Below are 18559 nucleotides of genomic sequence, written 5' to 3'. Positions count from 1 at the left end.
GTTACCACAGAAAGTTGCATGTTAGAAAATGAACTCTATTTTGATATGAAATTAATTTCATTAGAGAGGTTATGTGAGACAACATGAAGTAAGAATCTTATCTTACAGATCTGTTTTAGAGTGGAATATATACAGTATCAGAGGTTATGAGAAAAGTTTGAAGTGCGTATCTGAGAAAATGATCCACATTTTTAAATTGTCTCAGTTCTAACATGAATTAGACACAATAGTATGAATATTTTAATTGGCATGGGTTAATATGCTTTGACTCAAGATTAAGTATTTTAAACAAATTGATGAATTAATAACCTACAAACTTGGACCAAGAAAATATGTTTATTGTAATCCCATTCATTTAAAAATATCATTGATAGATAATTTTCTTATCTGAACTTTTCATTTTATGAATGTATATATTTGTGTATGTTGAGATTAATGTTTCATGTCCAGTTTTTATACCAGGAAGCATGAGTCTTTGCTGATACACTTTTGGATCTCTTATTACATTTCTCATCAAGGAGACATTCCAGAAGTTTTACAAATTATTCTATCAAAGTGCTAGACTTTGGTGGGACATTACAGATTCTTCATTTTTTGAGCTTTCTCCAAAAGTAAGCACTTTTGCATAAATGAATCTCCTAAGTGCAAGAGATTAGAAGTGTCCAGATGGCTCTCACTGAAGTTGTGCTCATACGTTTGTACAATAAACTTGGACATTTAACTGATGCAAATTTTAATATATTCATTGTCCTTCTCGTTTAAAACAAAGATGCTGTTTCCTGAGATCAGTGTTACTTGGAAAACCTTGGCTATCTAACAAGTTCCCAAGAAACATTATTTAATGTACATTGCCAAGAACATCTTAGATAATTCAACAGCATTGCCGTCTTTAAAAAGTCCAAATATATTTCCTATAAATGTGACATTTATTGAGACCTTGTTGGTTGCATATTTGGATATGACAGGGTTCCAAAAGAAATACATAATTTATAATGAGCATATAATCATTCTGGAGAAGGAAAATAACTTCATATGAAACAGCAAAAAATAAGCAGGAAAGGATGTAATTTAGTGCCAACTTGGTAAATTAATATTTTTGTTGAATCAGACGGTCATCAGTCATCTGCCTGTGGTACTTACTATTATAATATAATTTTGGATTACTTAAGTCAGTATAAGTCTGGATTTGCTTCATGTTTTCTGAACTTAAAAACTTTTTTTTTTTTTAATTTGGAAGGTTTATTTTTTTATTTTTTTCAGCACTTTGAAGTCAGCACATATTGTTGGACACGTACTATGTGCCAACACACTTACAGACATTGGGCTTATAAGTATGAGCAAAACAGAGTCTCTGTACTTAAGGAACTTGCTGCTTTGTGTGTATATGTGTCCTGGAGGGTAGGGGGGCGTGGGCAGTGGCGGGGAGGAGACAGATGGCCAACATGTAAGAAAATAGGTAAGGGAACTTCAGAAACAAAAGTATTATGACAATGGTAAAAATATTTGAGTGGAGGTGCTTGGACTGCTGTTGTCGGAAAAGTCTTGTCTGAGGAATTCAAGTTTGAGTTGAGGCCTGAGTGATGAGAGGGCTTAGGCACCTAATTAGATTTACAGTTTGAAGCCCCAGGGAGTGGTCTCGGTGGAGGACAGACATATGAAAATCTTCACTGTGGACACAACACTGAAAGCCAGGCCAGTCACAGTTGGGATATAGGGTGAGAGTTGAGAGCTGATCTTTGTCTTTATCATATGTCTGTCAGCAGTGTCTTTGGGAAAGCTATTTTTGTGGAGAAGTGAGGAGGAAAGCCTAATTAACAGTGAAAAGAGACTGGGAGGTAAGGACATGAAGGCGCTAAGAATATACACGTCTCTATAGGGTTTTGCTCTGAAGGAGACAGAGTAGAAGGACGGTGGCCTTAAACAGTGGTTAAGATTGTGTGTTTGTTGTGTGTGCTTCTCTGCATTTGAGTTGGATTTAACGATACTACAGCAAAACTTATAAGTTATTGTTGCCAAAATCTTGACTCCCCTGTCCACCGGTGCTGAATGAAAATGCCGAAACAGAGTTTGGAGGAAATAGAAAAATGGCTTTATCTTTTCTTGGCAAAGTGGAATGCACAGCAGACTAGCACCTCAAGTACTGTGCTCCCCATTCCTGAGAATAGAGAGAGGTTATATCCCGGGGCTTGTAGTCTGTGGGTAGGTGATAAGGCTCAAAGCAATGAAGATCTTGTACTTTGTTTTTCCTTTTTCGAGGTTTCAAAATGGCCACAGCTGAGATCATGCAGCTCAGCAACTGGGTCTGGTGTCCCTGAAGTTATCAGCCCGTGACCTTCTTTCTGAAATGCTATCAGAATGGTACAACAGAGTGAAAGGGGAGAAGAATGCCAGGTGCAGAGTGTAATCTATATGGAGTCAGAGAGTAATTATTAATAGCTTTGTGAAGGACAAGTCTAGCTACAAGTGTTTGTTAGTAGTAACAGCTAAAGAATAACCAAGATTGTTTAACTCTTGCAGGCCTGTTTGACTGGTATGTGCCAAAGACTGTTCACTCATTTATGTTTTTGTGGCAATATTAAGACATCTGCACATTTTTTACTTTAATTTTTAAAGTTCCTTGTTAAGCTTTCATAGGAATTGGGAGGCCATAGGAGAGCACCGTTAAAGACTGAGAGTTAAAACTGAACGTGAAGAACAGAGTTACAAACAACGGGGACCACAAAGCAAAGAATCAAGTGAAACTGAGCTCTGGCAGCAGGAGTTTGCAGCAAAGGGTTTATTGCAGGAAGCCAAACAAAGGAACGAGGATAGGCTTGGTCTTTGAGTTGGGTGTTTTTAAAGGGGAAGAACAGAGGCTGGGGTCATCATCTTACATTTAACTACATTCCTTAATCATGGTTTCGAGTGTCAGGATGCTTCTGGTTTGGATTCTCTGGCCAGGTGGTCTGTGGCTTGGGGGTCTGTTAGCTCATCTTGCCTTAGAGAAACAGTCCAAGGTTGTGTGTTAATAATGTTTATCTATAATATCAATGATGTTATTTTTAATACATCAGCGATGATATCAACAACAGCAATTTTAGTGCCTTAACAATGTTAACAACAGTAATTTTAGCATCTGACTCGAATTGATTGAGGATTGAGGGGACAAGAAAGAATAAAGTTCTGGATAGAGGGATTAATCATAAACTCGGTTTGGGGGAGCCTCAGTATCAGGGTTTCACAGGTAATTTTCACATTAAAGGACTGCTCAGCATGTGTTTGTCACTTCAGCCCACTCCTATAGGTGGTCCTGTCTTCACATTGTGAATATGTAATAATGGAATATGCAGTGAAAATGCCTGTGTACATATGCTTCATGCTGTTTTTCAAAGTGCTTTTACATGTATTATCTTATTTAATGAAGACTATAAATTAATCTGTGGGAGAAATGATAATGCTATTTAAACTATGTATAAAAATTGGGAATGCTAAATTAAAAATACTTAAGAATATGTGTTATAAGGATTAACCTGCCTTTATTGTAGGTGTCAATATATTATTTAATACGATAACTAATAATATTGCAAGTAATGCTGCTACTGCTGCTAAGTCGCTTCAGTCGTGTCCGACTCTGTGCGACCCCATAGACGGCAGCCCACCAGGCCCCACAGTCCCTGGGATTCTCCAGGCAAGAACACTGGAGTGGGTCGCCATTTCCTCTTCCAACGCATGAAAGTGAAAAGTGAAATCGAAGTCGCTCAGTCGTGTCCGACTCTTAGCGACCCCATGGACTGCAGCCTACCAGGCTCCTCCGTCCATGGGATTTTCCAGGCAAGAGTACTGGAGTGGGGTGCCATTGCAAGTAATAACCTTACTTATAAGATTCCTGTCCCTTATTTGTTTAAGGAAATAATTTTGGTAAACGTTATTGATAAAGATGGAAATATGTTTAATGGCTTTGATAAAAATTATAGGTAAAAGTGGAGATACAGTAAATGGATTTTAAAATTAAAAAAAAAATGTTCCTGAGAGTTTGACAAGTCTGAAGTAAATTAAAATTACTCTTTTGTTCTTTCCTGTCAGAGGTCTCTTTATTAGTATCCATGATCGAGGACATATTTCTTCTGTTCTTAATGCATGGCCAGAAGATGTCATCAAGGTAAGTTAGTTACCACTTTTTTTCCATTGTGGCACATTTGTTCTTTTTCCTGTCCCATAACATACTGACCCTTTTCACAATACTAGGTAGCGGTAGCATTCTCTAGCGCTTCAATTTATATCCCATTGATTTTTGCATAGTGGATTAATTTTATCCTGATACCATTTAGATTCTAAGTTTCCCCTTTATTTCTGTCAGGTTTTTTTTAGTATTTATTTATTTATTGTAAAGTGATGGTAAGTGTTGAAAAAATGTTGAAGTAGTATCTGAATTTCTTTAAGCAAATTCCTGTTTCTTCTGTAATTATTCATCTACTTAGAAGAATCAATGTGGGCAAAAAAACATCTGTTAATTCATTTCCTTTATCATGGTAACCTCAAGTATCTCATGGGACTTTCTCTGGGAGGGAGGAAGCTAATGAAAACAGAATAATGTTGTATCTGACATTTGGTAGCTTTCTAAGTGAGACACTTTACCTAGATTAACTCATGTATTTAGTATCATGGTAATTCCATGAGGAAAGGAAGGCCCAGGTGGATTACACAGTAGTATGTGGTGGTGGTGGGAACTGAATGATGGTGTCTCAAGGTGCCTCCTCCAAAACAGCCTAACATATTGACCCTTTGTAATGAGACGTGGAAGATTTAACAAAGATCAGCTTTATGGAATATGCAGAAATAATTTTCACCCTTCTCTTCAATGTATTTACTTTTAAGGCAGTTCTTTAAGAGCTGTGTAAGATTGCCGGGAAAAATATCAATAACCTCAGATATGCAGATGACATCACCCTTATGGCAGAAAGTGAAGAGGAACTAAAAAGCCTCTTGATGAAAGTGAAAGAGGAGAGTGAAAAAGTTGGCTTAAAGCTCAACATTCAGAAAACGAAGATCATGGCATTTGGTCCCATCACTTCATGGCAAATAGATAGGGAAACAGTGGAACAGTGTCCGACTTGATTTTTCTGGGCTCCAAAATCACCACAGATGGTGACTGCAGCCATGAAATTAAAAGACACTTACTCCTTGGAAGGAAAGTTATGACCAACCTAGATAGCGTATTAAAAAGGAGAGACATTACTTTGCCAACAAAGGTCCATCTAGTCAAGGCTATGGTTTTTCTAGTGGTCATGTATGGATGTGAGAGTTGGACTGTGAAGAAAGCTGAGTGCCAAAAAATTGATGCTTTTGAGCTTTGGTGTTGGAGAAGACTCTTGAGAGTCCCTTGGACTGCAATGAGATACAACCAGTCCATTCTAAAGGAGATCAGCCCTGGGTGTTCTTTGGAAGGAATGATGCTAAAGCTGAAACTCCAGTACTTTGGCCACCTCATGCGAAGAGTTGACTCATTGGAAAAGACTCTGATGCTCTGAGGGATTGAGGGCGGGAGGAGAAGGGGACGACAGAGGATGAGATGGCTGGATGGCATCACTGACTCAATGGACGTGAGTTTGAGTGAACTCCGGAAGTTGGTGATGGACAGGGAGGCCTGGCGTGCTGCGATTCATGGGGTTGCAAAGAGTTGGACGTGACTGAGCGACTGAACTGAACTGAACTGAATATAGGTGAATAGAAAACTAAATGGAAAGATCACAAAAATTTTTGTTTACGCATTATTGTGTGGTAGAAAAAGCAAACACTCAGGTCTTGGTTCTTTGACATTAACCAGATAAATCACCTGAGGCAAATTATTTCAGTTTTCTGATCTTCAGAGGGATAGAAGAGGGACAGAAAATAAGAGGGATAGACTGAATATACTCCAAATCCCCCCTTACTTCCAAAATGCTCTGATTCTGTACATTAGTCCTTATGATAATAATAGTATTAATACCTACAGTTTTTTTGAGAATTTGTAATGTATCGGGTACTGTGATAAGTTCTTGTATATCATGATTTCATTGTATTGAATCATCAGTTCAGTTCAGTCTCTTGGTCGTGTCTGACTCTTTGCAACCCCATGGACTGCAGCATGCCAGGCCTCCCTGTTCATCACCAACTCCCAGAGTTTACTCAAACCCATGTCCATTGTGTCGGTGATGCCATCCAACCATCTCATCCTCTGTCACCCCCTTCTTCTCCCACCTTGAATCTTTCCTAACATCAGGGGCTTTTCAAATGAGTCAGTTCTTCCATCAGGTGGCCAAAGTATTGGAGTTTTAGCTTTAACATCAGTCCTTCCAGTGAACACCCAGGACTGATCTCCTTTAGGATGGACTGGTTGGATCTCCTTGCAGTCCAAGGGACTCTCAAGAGTCTTCTCCAACACCACAGTTCAAAACCATCAATTCTTCGGTGCTCAGCTTTCTTTACAGTCCAACTCTCACATCCATACGTGACCACTGGAAAAACCATAGCCTTGACTAGACGGACCTTTGTTGGCAAAGTAATGTCTCTGCTTTTTAATATGCTGTCTAGTTTGGTCATAACTTTCCTTCCAAGGAGTAAGCATCTAATTTCATGGCCTTCCATCACCAGTCACATCCACAACTGGGTGGTGTTTTTGCTTTGGCTCCATCTCTTCCTTGTTTCTGGAGTTATTTCTCCACTGATCTCCAGTAGCATATTGGGCGCCTACCGACCTGGGGAGTTCATCTTTCAGTGTCCTGTATTCTTGCCTTTCATACTGTTCATGGGTTTCTCAAGTAAGAATACTGACGTGGTTTGCAATTCCCGTCTTCAGTATTGAATCATAGATTTATTCAATTGACTAATGCTTGTTGATCGTTTTCTGTGTGCCAAGTGCTATGCTAGGTATTGGTGTACGGTGGTGAGCAAACACAATTGGTTCCTAATTTCATGCATCTACTCTGAAAAGTACCTTTTTTTAATCCCCATTTTTATCTATAAGAAACAGAAGCTTTAATTCATCAGTTTATCCAAAGTCAAATAACTGACATTTTATTCTAGGCTCAATGGATATGATGAGTGTAGTAGTTTGTAGAAAATCTAATAAATTTTGTCTCACAAAATTGGTTTTGCTTAAATTTATATAATGGCCATGAATTACAGAATAAAGATGATAGATCCATTAATTTCAATAAAGACAACAAATTACTTAGAATTAAAATCTCCACATGATTAAAATGCATGCTTTTTAGATATAAAAATAAACTAAAGTTAGAAATAAACGAAAATAAACTTAGATTAGAAATAAGCTAAAATAAAAAATAATTGTCTAGTAATACTCTACTGTCAGTTAAGAGTAGCAATAGACCGTGCTTGGTAGAACAGTATCCGGTGTAATAAGAGTTGAAGAGGATGAATCAGCATTGTTGTGAAATTAGGAGGATACATAAACTAAAGATCAGAGCACTGGGGACTCCTCAGTAATTATGTGCTATTTAATCATGGGCTCTCCTCTAATGGTACTCAAAATGGATGTGATTAGTTTCCAAGCTGTCATGAGTGTCACTTTATTTCCCAGTTTGAGCTTTTTATTTATGTGTACTCTGCCCATGTACTCCTCCTGACTGAAGACTGAGTTCTTTAAGTTGTTTGAATCATTCTGAAGGAGATCAGCCCTGGGATTTCTTTGGAAGGAATGATGCTAAAGCTGAAACTCCAGTACTTTGGCCACCTCATGCGAAGAGTTGACTCATTGGAAAAGACTCTGATGCTGGGAGGGATTTGGGGCAGGAGAAGAAGGGGATGACAGAGGATGAGATAGATGACTGGATGGCATCACTGACTCGATGGACGTGAGTCTGAGTGAACTCCGGGAGTTCGTGATGGACAGTGAGGCCTGGCATGCTGCGATTCATGGGGTCGCAAAGAGTCGGACATGACTGAGCGACTGATCTGATCTGATCTGTCTTTTTATTTTTAAACAATCAAATTAATCATCTGTATATATTTTAGAACTACATTTAAAATACATGTTTCCAATTTATTCTCCCCACTCTTCTACGCTTAATGATTATACAAAATCGTTTCCATCATTTATGATCATATAAAATGATTATACAAAATCATTTCCATCATTTATGATCATATAAAATCATGTCCATCATTTATGTTTTCTGACAGCTTAGTATTTCATTGCATAAATAACTTCAGAAATAGAGAGTAGGAACTATGGCCCAGGATTTGCAAACATCTATTAATATATTTTTCTTTTTATTCAAGGCTATTGTGGTGACTGATGGAGAACGTATTCTTGGCTTGGGAGACCTTGGCTGTAATGGGATGGGCATCCCCGTGGGTAAACTGGCTCTGTATACAGCTTGTGGAGGGATGAACCCTCAACAGTGTTTGCCTGTCATGCTGGATGTGGGAACGGAAAATGAGGTAAACGCTTTAAGTCTGTAACAGCTATACACCTTAAAAAGTAGTACCATTCCTGCATTTTGAGATTATTTTAGGAACCTCATGAAATTCATATTTTTTCTTTGATTCTTTCTCTCTCCTCAAACCTATCCCTCAACTCTTATAAGAAAAATTATTCATTCTCTTTTCCGTTTCTTTTCTTCTTTTCTATAATATGAATAATCTTTTACCAGCTTCTTTAGTGTTTTATTATCCTTTAGTAAGCACTCAGCCCATTATTCTGTAGAGTGTATGATTTACTTTAGGGTATCATAGTTACTTTTAAAAAATTACTGTTTTTTATACTAGACAGAAATTTATTAAGTATAGTCAGTCTGATATCTTGTTCTAAAAGTCTGCAGTAGATTATTTGGAGTTTAGCATTTCTCTTTACTGCATTGATAGACTCTTAGAGTTATATATTAAAGTGAAGTCGCTTAGTCGTGTCCGACTCTTCCTGACCCCATGGACTCTAGCCTACCAGGCTCCTCCGTCTGTGGGATTTTCCAGGCAAGAGTACTGGAGTGGTTACCGTCTGAGTCACGGTAAAGCATCTGCCTACAATGCAGGAGACCCAGGTTCAGTCCCTGGGTCGGCAAGATCTCCTGGAGAAGGGAATGGCAACCCACTCCAGTATTCTTGCTGGCCCCCCACCAAAAGTTATATATTAAGTAGTACATAATTTTGCTCATCTGTAATTGGTAATACTTGGATCAATTGTGGGTGATAGATGAGCTTGCCAGGTGGCATTAGTGGTAAAGAACCCACCTGCCAGGTGCAGGAGTCATAAGAGATGTGGGATCAATCCCAGGGTCAGGAAGAGCCCCTGAACGAGGGCATGGCAACCTACTCCAGTATTCTTCCCTGGAGAGTCCCATGGACAGAGGAGTCTAGCGGGCTATGATCCATAGGGTCACAAAGAGTCAGACACGACTGAAATGACTGAGCACACACACATGGGTGATAGATACTAGAAATTAAAGGTAGAATTTTCTGAAATAGAGATGAAAAATAATGGTCAATTAAGATAGACTTTTAAAAAGTTGCATGTGAATATCAAACCTAGGCCTAGAATGTCATCATCAAATGAGATATTTATCATGTTAAGGTGTGTTCTCTCTGTACCCACTGTGTTGACAGTTTTTATCATTAATGGATGTTGAATTTTGTTAAAAAGGCTTTTTGTCATCTGTCGAGATGATTATATGATTTTTCTATTGTTTAATTGGTTAATGTGTCTCACATTGATGTGTTGCATCACATTAATTTGCTGATATTGAACCATACTTGCATTCTTGGGATAAATCCCACTTGATTATGGTGTTTGATTCTTTTGATGTATTATCGAATTTGTTTTGCTAATATTTAGTTTAGGATTTTTATTTCTATGTTCATCAGTGACATTAGCTATTAATTTCCTTTTTTGTGTGGAACATCCTTCTCTTATTATTTATATCAAGGTGATAGTGGCCTTTAGAATAAGCTTGGAAGGATTCCTTTCTCTTCTAGTTTTTGAAATAGTTTGAGATGGATAGGTGTTAACTCTTCTTTAAATGTCTTATAGAGTTTTCCCTGTGAAGCTGCATGGTTCTGTACTTTCATTTGTTGAGATTTATTATTATTATCACCGATTGAATTTCATTTCTTATAATAAGTTCGTATTTTGTATTTTTTCCTGATTCAGTTTTTGGGAGATGTAAATTTCTAAGAATTTATTCATTTCTAGTAGGCTGTCCATTTTATTGGCATATGATTGTTCATAGTAATCTTTTATGACCCTTTGTGTTTATGTGGTGTTTCTTTTTTAACTTTTCATCTTTTATTTCTGGTTTTATATATTTGGGCCCTTTCTCTTTTTTCCTTGATAAATCTGACTATAGGTTTATTAATTTTGTTTATCTTTACAAAGGACCAGCTCTTAGTTTCATTGATGTTGTCTGTTTTTTTTAGTCTCTATTTCACTTATTTTTGCTCTGATCTTTATGATTTTTTTTCCTTCTTTGGGTTTTGTTTTGTCTTTTTTTTGTAGTTCTTGAGGTGTAAGTTTAGATGGTTTTAGATTTTTCTTGTTTCCTGTGGTAGACATATATTGCTATCAACTTCCTTAGAAATGCTTTTGCCGAGTACCTTAGGGTTTTGTTTTTATTTTTGTTTTAATTGATGTATAGTTGATTTACTATATATTATGTAAGTTTCAAGTGTACAGCATTCTAATTCACGATTTCAAAATCTTTAAAGGTTATATTCCATTTATAGTTATTATTATATAAAATATTGGCTATATTCCCTGTGATATACAATATATCCTTGTAACTTATTTATTTTATACATAATAGTTTTGACCTCTTAATCTCCTATCCCTCTATTGTCCTTTACACCATCTCTCTCCTGTACTGATAATCACTAGTTTGTTCTCTGTACCTGTGTGTGTTTCTTTTACATTATGTTCACTAGTTTATTTTGAGATTCCACATATAAATGATATCTTACAGTATTTGTCTTTCTTCGTCAAACTTATTTCACTTTCACTTTAGGATAATACCCTGCAGGTCCATCCATGTTGTTACAAAAAGCAAAAGGTCATTCTTTTTTATGGCTGAGTAGTATTCCTGTGTGTGTGTGTGTGTGTGCGTGCACGCGCGCATGCGCCACATCTTCTTTATCCATTCATTTCTTGTGGATACTTAGGTAGCTTCCATGGCACCCCACTCCAGTACTCTTGCCTGGAAAATCCCATGGATGGAGGAGCCTGGTAGGCTGCAGTCCATGGGGTCACTAGGAGTTGGACATGACTGAGCGACTTCACTTTCATGCATTGGAGAAGGAAATGGCAACCCACTCCAGGGTTCTTGCCTGGAGAATCCCAGGTACGGGAGAGCCTGGTGGGCTGTCGTCTATGGGGTCACACAGAGTCGGACACGACTGAAGTGACTTAACAGGTAGCTTCCAAACCTTGGCAGTCATAAATAATACTGTGAACATTGAGGTGCATGTATCTTTTCAGCTAAGTGTTTTCGTTTTCTTTGAGTATATAAAGTGAAAGTGAAGTTGCTCAGTCATGTCTGACTCTTCGAGACCCCGTGGACTGTAGCCCACCAGGCTCCTCCGTCCATGGGATTCTCCAGGCAAGAATACTGGAGTGGGTTGCCATTTCCTTCTCCAGGGGATCTCCCCAACCCAGGGATCAAACTCAGGTCTCCTGCATTGCAGGCAGACGCTTTAACCGCTGAGCTACCAGGGAAGCCCTTCTTGGGTATATAACCAGAGTGTAATTGTGTGGCCATATGGTAGTTCTGTTTTTAGTATTTTGAGAAACCTTCATACTATTTTCCATAGGGGCTACACCAATTTACTTTCCCACCAGTGATGTATGAGGGCTCCCTTTTCTGCACATCCTGCCAACATTTGTAATTTGTGGTCTTTTTGATGATAGCCATTCTGAGAGGTGTGAGGTGATATTGCATTGTGGCTTTGATTTGCATTTGTCTGATGATTAGTGAGGTTAAATATCTTTTCATGTGTCTGTTGGCCATCTGTATGTCTTCTTTGGAAAAATGTCTATTCAGTTCTGTCCATTTTTTAATCAGGTTATTTTTTAATATAAGCTGCCTCTATATTTTGAATATTAACCCCTTATTGATATCATTTGCAAATGTTTTCTGCCATTCAGCAGGTCATCTTTTTGCTTTGTTGACTCTTTTCTTTCCTGAGCAAAAGCTGAGTTTAATTAGATCTGATTTGTTTATCTTTGCTTTTGTTTCTTTTGCTTTTTGGAGACATACTCAAAAGCATTGTTATGATTTATGTCAGAGTGTTCCAGCTATGTTTTCTTCTGGGAGTTTTATAGTTTCTGGTCTTACATTTAGGTCTTGAATCCATTTTGATTTTACTTTTGTGTGTGATGTTAGAGAATGTTCTAATGTCATTCTTTTACATGTAGCTGTTCAATTTTCCCAGCACCACTTATTGAATAGATTGTCTTTTTTCCATTTCATATTCTTGCCTCCTTTTTCATAGATTAATTGAATATAAGTGTGTGGGGTTTATTTCTGAGCTCTCTGTTCTATTCAGTTGATTTATGCATCTGTTTTTGTGCCAGTATCATGCTGTTTCGATTATTATAGTTTTTAATATGGTCTGAAAACAAAGGTCTGTCTAGTCAAGGCTATGGTTTTTCCACTGGTCATGTATGGATGTGAGAGTTGGACTGTGAAGAAATCTGAGCGCCAAAGAATTGATGCTTTTGAACTGTGGTGTTGGAGAAGACTCTTGAGAGTCCCTTGGACTGCAAGGAGGTCCAACCAGTCCATTCTAAAGGAGATCAGTCCTGGGTGTTCTTTGGAAGGACTGATGCTAAAGCTGAAACTCCAATACTTTGGCCGCCTGATGCGAAGAGCTGACTGATTGGAAAAGACCCTGATGCTGGGAGGGATTAGGGGCAGGAGGAGAAGGGGACGACAGAGGATGAGATGGCTGGATGGCAACATCGACTCAATGGACATGAGTTTGGGTGAACTCCGGGAGTTGGTGATGGACAGGGAGGCTTAGCATGCTGCGACTCATGGGGTCGCAAAGAGTTGGACACGACGGAGCGACTGAACTGAACTGAACTGAAGTCAGGGATCCTGATTCCTCTAGCTCTATTCTTTCTCAACGTTGTTTTGGCTGTTGGAGTTCTTTTGTGTTTCCATAGAAAATTTTAAATTATTTGTTCTAGGTCTGTGAAAAATGTCCATGGTATTTAGATAGAGATTGCACTGAATCTATTCAGTGCCTTGGATAGAATAAGCACAGAATGTTGTCATTTTAACATTAATTTTTCTAATCCATGAACATTATTATATATTTCCATCAGTTTATGTCATCTACAATTTCTTTCATTAATATCTTACAGCTTTCTGTCCTTTACCTCCTTAGATAGGTTTATTCCTAGGTGTTTTATTATTTTTGATGTGATGGTAAATGTGATTGTTTCCTTAATTTCTTTTTCTGATCTTTTGTTGTTAGTATATAAGAATCCAAGAGATTTCTGTGTGTTAATTCTGTGTCCTGCAACTTTGCTGAATTCTTTGGTGAGCTCTAGGAGTTTTCTGACAGCACTTTTAGAATTTGCTGGAGTTGGTGATGGACAGGGAGGCCTGGCATGCTGCAATTCATGGGGTCGCAAAGAGTCGGACACGACTGAGTGACTGATCTGATCTGATCTGATGTATGTGCTAAGTTGCTCAGTGTGTCCAACTCTTTGTGACCCCATGAACTGTATAGCCTGCCAGGCTCCTCTGTCCATGGTATTCTTCAGGTAAGAATACTGGAATGGGTTGCCATTCCTTTCTCCAAGGGATCTTCCCAACCCAGGGATCGAACTTGTGCCTCTTATATCTCCTGCATTGGCAGTCAGGTTTTTTACCACTAGAGCCACCTAGGAAATCTCATTGCTATGCATATTATCATTTAATCTACAAACAGTGACAGTTCTATTTTCTTTCCAATTTGAATTCCTTTTATTTCTTGTATAATTGCCATGGCTAGGACTTGTAAAACTGTGTTGAAAAAAAGTGGTGAGCGTGGATATCCTTCTCTTGTTCCTGGTCTTAGAGGGAATGTTTTCTGCTTTTCACCATTGAGAATGATGTTGGCTATGAGTTTGTCACATATGGCCTTTATTATATTGAGGTAAGCTCCCTGTATGGCCACTTTCTGGAGAATTTTTATCATAAATGAGTATTCAATTCTGTCAAAAGCTTTTTCTGCATCTGTTGACATTATTATATGGTTTTTATTCTGCAGTTTGGTAATGTGGTGTATCACACTGACTGATCTGCAGAAATTGAATCTTTGCATTCCTGGGATAAATCCCACTTGATTATGGTGTATGATCCTTCTAATGTGTTGTTGGATTCAGATTGCTAGTATTTTGTTGAGGAGTTTCGGGTCTGTGTTCATCAGTGATATTGGCCTGTAATTACTTTTTTTTGTGTGTGATATCTTTGTCTGATTTTGGTGTCAAATGGAAGCTGGCCTTGTAGGAGTTCGGAAGTGTTCCTTCCTCTGCGGTTTTTTTGGTATGGTTTGTAGAGAAATGGTATAAACCTTTTCTGAATGTTTGGTAGAACTTAACTTTTGAAGCCGTCTGGTCCTAGACTTTTGTTTGTTGGGAGTTTTTAAAATTACTCATTCAATTTCATTACTGGTATTAAGTCTGTTCACATTTTCTGTTTCCTGCAAATTCAGTCTTGGGATAGTGTACCTTTCTAGAAATTTATTCATTTCTTCTCAGTTGTCCATTTTATTTGTTTATTGTAGTCTGTTGTATTTCTGTGGTGTCTCTCGTAACTTCTTTTTCATTTCTGACCTTATTGACTTGGGCCTCCTGGATTTCTTCTCTTGATGAGTCTGGCTAAAGGTGTATCAATTTTGTTTACTTTTTCAGAAACCCAGCTCTTAATTTCGTACATCTTTTTTTAAAGTTTCTGTTTTATTTATTTCTGCTCTGACCTATATGGTTTCTTTCCTTCTACTAACTTTCGGATGTTTTGTCCTTTTTCTAGCTCCTTTGGGTATAAGATTAGGTTGTTTGAGAGTTGTCTTAGTTCCTGAGGGAAGCTTGTATCAGTATAAACGTCCATCTAAGAACTGTTTTTGCTGCATCCCATAGATTTTGGATCATTTTGTTTTTATTTTCATTTATCTCCAGGCATTTTTTGATGTCTTCTTTGATTTCTTCAGTGATTCATTAGTTGTTTAGTAGCATGTATTTTAGCCTCCACGTGTTTGCTTTTTTTGCATTTTTTCTTGTAGTTGATTTCTGGTCTCATAGCATTGTGGTTAGAAAATATACCTGATATGATTTCAGTTTTCTTAAACTTACTGTGGCTTGTTTTGTGGTCTAGCATGTGATCTGTTCTGAGAATGTTCCATGTGCACTTGAAAAGAAATGTGCATTATGCTGGTTTTGGATGGAATGTTTCATAAATCTATTAAGTACATCTGGTCTAATGTGTTGTTTAAGGGCGATGTTTCCTTATTGCTTTTCTGTGTAGATGATCTGTCTATTGGTGTAAGTGGGATGTTAAACTGCCGTACTATTATTACTGTTGCTTTCTCCCTTTATGTTGTTAATACTTGTTTTATGTATTTAAGTACCACATGTTGTTGTTCAGTTGCTATGTCATATCCAACTTTTTGCAACCTCATGGACTGCAGCATGCCAGGCTTCCCTGTTCTTCACTATCTCCTAGTTCAGTTCAGTTCAGTCGCTCAGTCATGTCTGACTCTTTGCGACCCCATGAATTGCAGCACACCAGGCCTCCCTGTCCTTCACTACCTCCCGGAGTTCACCCAAACCCACGTCCATTGAGTCAGTGATGCCATCCAGCCATCTCATCCTCTGTCGTCCCCTTCTCCTCCTGCCCCCAATCCCTCCCAGCATCAGAGTCTTTTCCAGTGAGTCAACTCTTCGCATGAGGTGGCCAAAGTACTGGAGTTTCAGCTTTAGCATCAGTCCTTCCAAAGAACACCCAGGACTGATCTCCTTCAGAATGGACTGGTTGGATCTTCTTGCAGTCCAAGGGACTCTCAAGAGTCTTCTCCAACACCACAGTTCAAAAGCATCAATTCTTCGGTGCTCAGCTTTCTTCACAGTCCAACTCTCACATCTCCTAGAGTTTGGTCAAATTCATGTACTTGGTCAGTGATGCTATCTAGCCATCTCATCCACTGCCACCCCCTTCTCCTTTTGCCTTCAATTTTTCCTAGCATCAGGATCTTTTCCAATGAGTTGGCTCTTTGCATCAGGTGGCCGAAGTTGTTGTTAGTGCTTCAGCTTTAGCGTCAGTCCTTCCAATGAATATTCAGGATTTATTTCCTTTAGGATTGTCAGGTTTGATCTCCTTGCAAGTCCAGGGGACTCTCAAGAGTCTTCTTTAGCGCCACAATTCGAAAGCATCAATTTTTTGGCACTCAGTCTCCTTTATTGTTCAACTCTCACCTCCGTACATGACTACTGGAAAAATGATAGCTTTGACTATATGGATGGTTGTTAGCAAATTGATGTCTCTGCTTTTTAATATGCTGTCTAGGTTTGTCATAGCTTTTCTTCCAAGGAAGAAGCATCTTTTAATTTCATGGCTGCAGTCACTGTCTACAGTGATTTTGGAGCCCAAGAAAAGAAAATCTGTCACTACTGCTACTTATCTTTCTTCTATTTGCCATGAAGTAATGGGACAGGATGCCATGATCTTAGGTTTTTCATGTTGTTTCAAGTCAGCTTTTACACGCCCCTCTTTCACCCACACCGAAGAGGCTCTTTAGTTCCTCTTCAGTTTCTGCCATTAGAGTTGTATCATCCACGTGTCTGTGCTTGTTGGTTTTTCTCCCGGCCATCTTGATTCCAACTTGTGATTCCTCCAGTCCAGCATTTTGCATAATGTACTCTGCATATAAGTTAAATAAGCAGGTGACAATATACAATCTTATTGTACTCCCTTCCCAATTTTGAACCAGTCTGTTATTCCAAGTCTGGTTCTAACTGTTGCCTCTTGACCCTGATGCAGGTTTCTTAGGAAGCAGATAAGGCAGTCTGTTATTCCCATCTCTTTAAGAGTTTTCCACAGTTGGTGGTGATCCACACAGTCAAAGGCTTTATTGTAGTCTTTTATTGTAGGCTTTATTGTGAAGCAGAAGGAGATGTTTTTCTGGAATTCCTTTGCTTTCTCTATGATCCAACAGGTGTTGGCACTTTTATATGGTTATGTAGGAGATGTCCTAGGGGACCCAGCAGCAGTCTTCTCTCTGGTTGCCAGAGCTGTATGTTGTAAGGGTATGCCCTGTGTGGGCTGGGTGCATCCTTCTGTTTGACAGGGTCAGCTCCTGTGGGCCCGCTGGTAGTCAGGGCTGGTTCCTGTGCTGGTTGAGTGTGAGGCTATGCCTCATGAGGTGGCTCTAGGCCTACTGGACAGGAGAGTAGGCGTCCTGTGCATTTGGCTACATGACGCAGGGTTGCACCAGCGTGCTGCCAGCCTACTGGTGGGTGAGGCCGGGTCTCTGCATTGCTGGCTGTGCAGCTGGGAAGCTTGTGGCTAATGCTGGCCTGCCGGAGTATGGGGCTTTGACCTTGGTGTTAATAAACTAGCGGGAAGAGACCAAAATGGAGCTTTGCCAGAGCCAGTGTTAACATAGTAGAATGAGCTCTCCCAAGTGGCTGTTGCCAGCACTTCTTTTCTTGAGGGCAGTTCCAGTTGCTTCTTGCATATTTAAGTGGCTCTCTAAGATTAACAAGTGTGTTGGACCTAGCCCCCCTTTCAAACTACTGCCTCTGGACAGGAAATTGGCGTGTGTGAGAACTTTGTTTATACTTTTTAAGAGCCAAGTCCGTTTCCTACTGCCCTCCAGCTCTCCCAGATAGAAGACCTACTGGTTTTCAAAGCCTGATATTCTGGGGACTCATCTTTGCAGTACAGAACTCCTGGGCTCAGACCCCTTGCTCCTTGGGAAGAAACTCTGAATGTGATATTCCTCCTATTTTTGGCGGTATGGGTCCTGACTATCTTGTCTCTGCCCCTCATCTGTCTCATTGTGCTTCTTCCTGTCTTTTTCTTTGTAGAAAATCTCTTCTGTAAAACTTCAGGTATTTCTTATAGATACTTGTTCTGTAAAGAGTTGTCATTTTGGTGTGTCTGTGGGGGTGAGTTTGGGTCTTCTTATTCCCCTGTCTTGGACACATATTGACACTCTATTCTCTTTATCCTTGCACTACTACTTTACTGAGAAGACAAAAAATTTACTTCACTAAAATATGGTTGAGTTGATGGGTTTGTGGAAAATGTAGTTTTTATGTTGCCATTCTTTGTTCCACTTTCACATGTGGAAAAACCACTTGTAGTCAAAATATCTGCAATAGCAGTTTTTAATCTCATCTGTTTTGTGGATCTCTGTTCAGTTTTATACTTCATAATAGAAATACAGAATTAATTCGTCACAACATTTAGGGTTTTTTTCCAGAATCTAGAAAATTTCTTGAGGATTAGATCCCTTTTTAATAAATTATCTTATAAATGTTTTCTTCTTTTATCAAAAATACCTATATTGAGTAGTAATGAAAGTGGAAAAGGAGTTAACAGCT

General features: G+C 38.8%; 1 protein-coding gene across 2 annotated transcripts in view; it reads left to right on the top strand.

The window, feature by feature from the left end:
• Positions 1-18559, top strand: part of ME1 (malic enzyme 1) — a 214090-nt gene that overhangs the window by 90650 nt on the left and 104881 nt on the right. For both annotated transcript variants that reach the window (XM_061427308.1, XM_061427309.1), the window contains exons 4-5: positions 4063-4138; positions 8260-8421. In XM_061427308.1, coding sequence (XP_061283292.1) covers positions 4063-4138; positions 8260-8421 — 238 coding nt within the window. The remainder of the gene's footprint in view (positions 1-4062; positions 4139-8259; positions 8422-18559) is intronic.

The sequence above is a fragment of the Bos javanicus genome, chromosome 9, assembly GCF_032452875.1.
Source record: "Bos javanicus breed banteng chromosome 9, ARS-OSU_banteng_1.0, whole genome shotgun sequence".
Taxonomy (NCBI): domain Eukaryota; kingdom Metazoa; phylum Chordata; class Mammalia; order Artiodactyla; family Bovidae; genus Bos; species Bos javanicus.
This window is presented reverse-complemented; position numbering and strand designations above follow the sequence as displayed.